The sequence below is a fragment of the Arachis ipaensis genome, chromosome B01 (assembly GCF_000816755.2).
Source record: "Arachis ipaensis cultivar K30076 chromosome B01, Araip1.1, whole genome shotgun sequence".
In the NCBI taxonomy this organism is placed as follows: domain Eukaryota; kingdom Viridiplantae; phylum Streptophyta; class Magnoliopsida; order Fabales; family Fabaceae; genus Arachis; species Arachis ipaensis.
In genome coordinates, this window is record NC_029785.2 from 33,364,104 (window position 1) to 33,366,292 (window position 2,189).

General features: G+C 33.6%; 1 protein-coding gene across 1 annotated transcript; it reads left to right on the top strand.

Moving 5' to 3' along the window:
• LOC107628536 lies at positions 592-1,928 on the top strand. Its single transcript, XM_016331179.2, has 2 exons — positions 592-893; positions 1,129-1,928. The coding sequence occupies exons 1-2, from the start codon at positions 704-706 to the stop codon at positions 1,659-1,661; spliced, it is 723 nt and encodes a 240-aa protein (XP_016186665.1). The 5' UTR covers positions 592-703; the 3' UTR covers positions 1,662-1,928.

The following is a 2,189-nucleotide window of genomic DNA, read 5'->3' on the forward strand; positions in this document are numbered from 1 at the left end:
TACTTTCTTACCAATACATTTTGGGTTATAGAATTTTAATGGATAATTTAAGTTCAATAACTAAAGTGATTACGTTTTACAATATTTTTTTACGAAAATTATTTATATCTACATTGTTTGTGTTTATTTATAATTTGATATATCATTTTATTTTAATTAAATCATAGTTAAACTGATTAAGCTAATAAATTAGTGAATCGAGCACTAAAATGGTTGTTTTTAGAACTTTGGTGTATAGTAACGAATCTAGTACTAATAATTGAATTTCCATGATAGTTGTGGTACAAAATTGGGTATTAACGTAGTAGTATATGTACTCATTAGGTTGTACAAGTTCTGTATGCATACTTACTTCGTAGGAATTACCTCTAGTCATTGTTGTGATACTGAACTTATTATCTCTTGTATTTATACTTCGCATAATAAAATTTAGTTATTTCGTATAAAAAAAAAAAGGTAATAACATAACATTTCAAGTTTCATTTTCTAGCTTTCATGCATATTGTATCTCCCAAGTATTCGTATTTAGTTAATTGAAGTGGGGTCTAATTTCTCTCTTACCCTCTGAGAAGCAAGATATTTCGTGAGGATAAGGTGATGATGAATTGTACTTTTTATTGGAGGGGGTGGACGAGATATATACATAATATAATATTTGTGGATATATCAGATACAGATACAGATACAGTTAGATGTGGATGGGATGGCATCAGCATCATTATCATCATCTTGTATGCCAAACACTCTGCCATTCCAAGGGTGGAAAACAAGAACTCCCCATTGCTTATTCGGTTGGAAGAAGAAGAGCGCTGATGATGACAAACCTCAAATTAAATATCATGATATTGATCTCACTTTTCCAATTTCTTTGGTAGCTAGTACATTCCTCAACGGTACTACTCACTCTCTCATCTGTCTCTAATAAGTTCAATCTACAATTACTTAGTCATATCATCAATCTCGTCAGTTATTAAGGCAAGCAAGGAANTTGTCATAAAACACCAAAAAAAAAAACATTTTGTCATCTAATCAAGTGATTCTATGTAGATTTATTTATTTACTTAATTATTTGAGATGCTACTTATGAAAGTTAACTATTTTTGTTAATTTCTGACTTGTCCTTGGCAGGGAAGGAACTGAAATGCTGCTATAGGGCAACAATTGACGGATTTAGTGCAACAAATTTCCATGAGTGCTGTGATTTCAAGGGACCCTGTGTCATAATTGGCTACACAAACAAGTCCTTCAAGTTTGGTGGATTCAACCCTGAGGGCTATAGAAGCACAGATGACTACTATGACACCTTTGATCCCTTCTTGTTCTATTGGGCCGACAACAACAACAATGGGCCTGATGTTGAGCCCATTATCTTACCTAAAATTGGTGGAAGTGGTGCAGCCCTATTTGATTACGCTCGTGGAGGGCCGCAATTTGGGGCCGATGGACTCCTAATTGGGCCTCCACTGGCACCAGTTATGGGGGGCTTTGCTGGGCCTGATACCAATTCAGGGGTTGGTGATTTGAGGCAAGCTAAGTCAAGATTGGGATTGTCTTATGCAAAGAGGAAAGATGGGAAGGATTCTCTTTTTGGTGATGAGTCCAGGGCTATCATTCAAGAAGTGCAAGTTTTTTGCAATCCCAAAATTGCAAGCCTATACTAATTTACTTACAATTCATAAGGGGTGGGGAATGGTGGCTGAGGCACTGTACAAGTGGCAAACCTGTTTGCCATAGCTGGGTTGTGGTAGAGAAGAACTTTTAGTGTGAAAATAGATGAGTGTGTGTGTGAAAAAAAAAAAAAAAACCGGTTGGGAAATAGAATATTTTACTAGAAAGATGGTAGACAATTTAAGTCCTTTGATCTTGTTAAAACAATGATGTATCTATATACATAGTAATTTTTATATGAATAAATAATTTTGTGATCATATTTGTTTAGAATAACATAATATTTTTTAATAGGGAGTGAAAATAATCTATCTAATGATTCTATTATAAAAAATATAGGCATATGCCAAATGGTTGTTGTCTTATTTAAGATATTACTTAGGTAGTGTTTGTTTTGATGCACTGAGATGGAGATTAAGTGATTGGGACTCAATATTATGTTTGTTTGTCCAAAGACTAATACTAAAATTTTAGTTTCTATCTCCAAAATTTCAGTATTTCAATATGTCCAAAAAATGAAG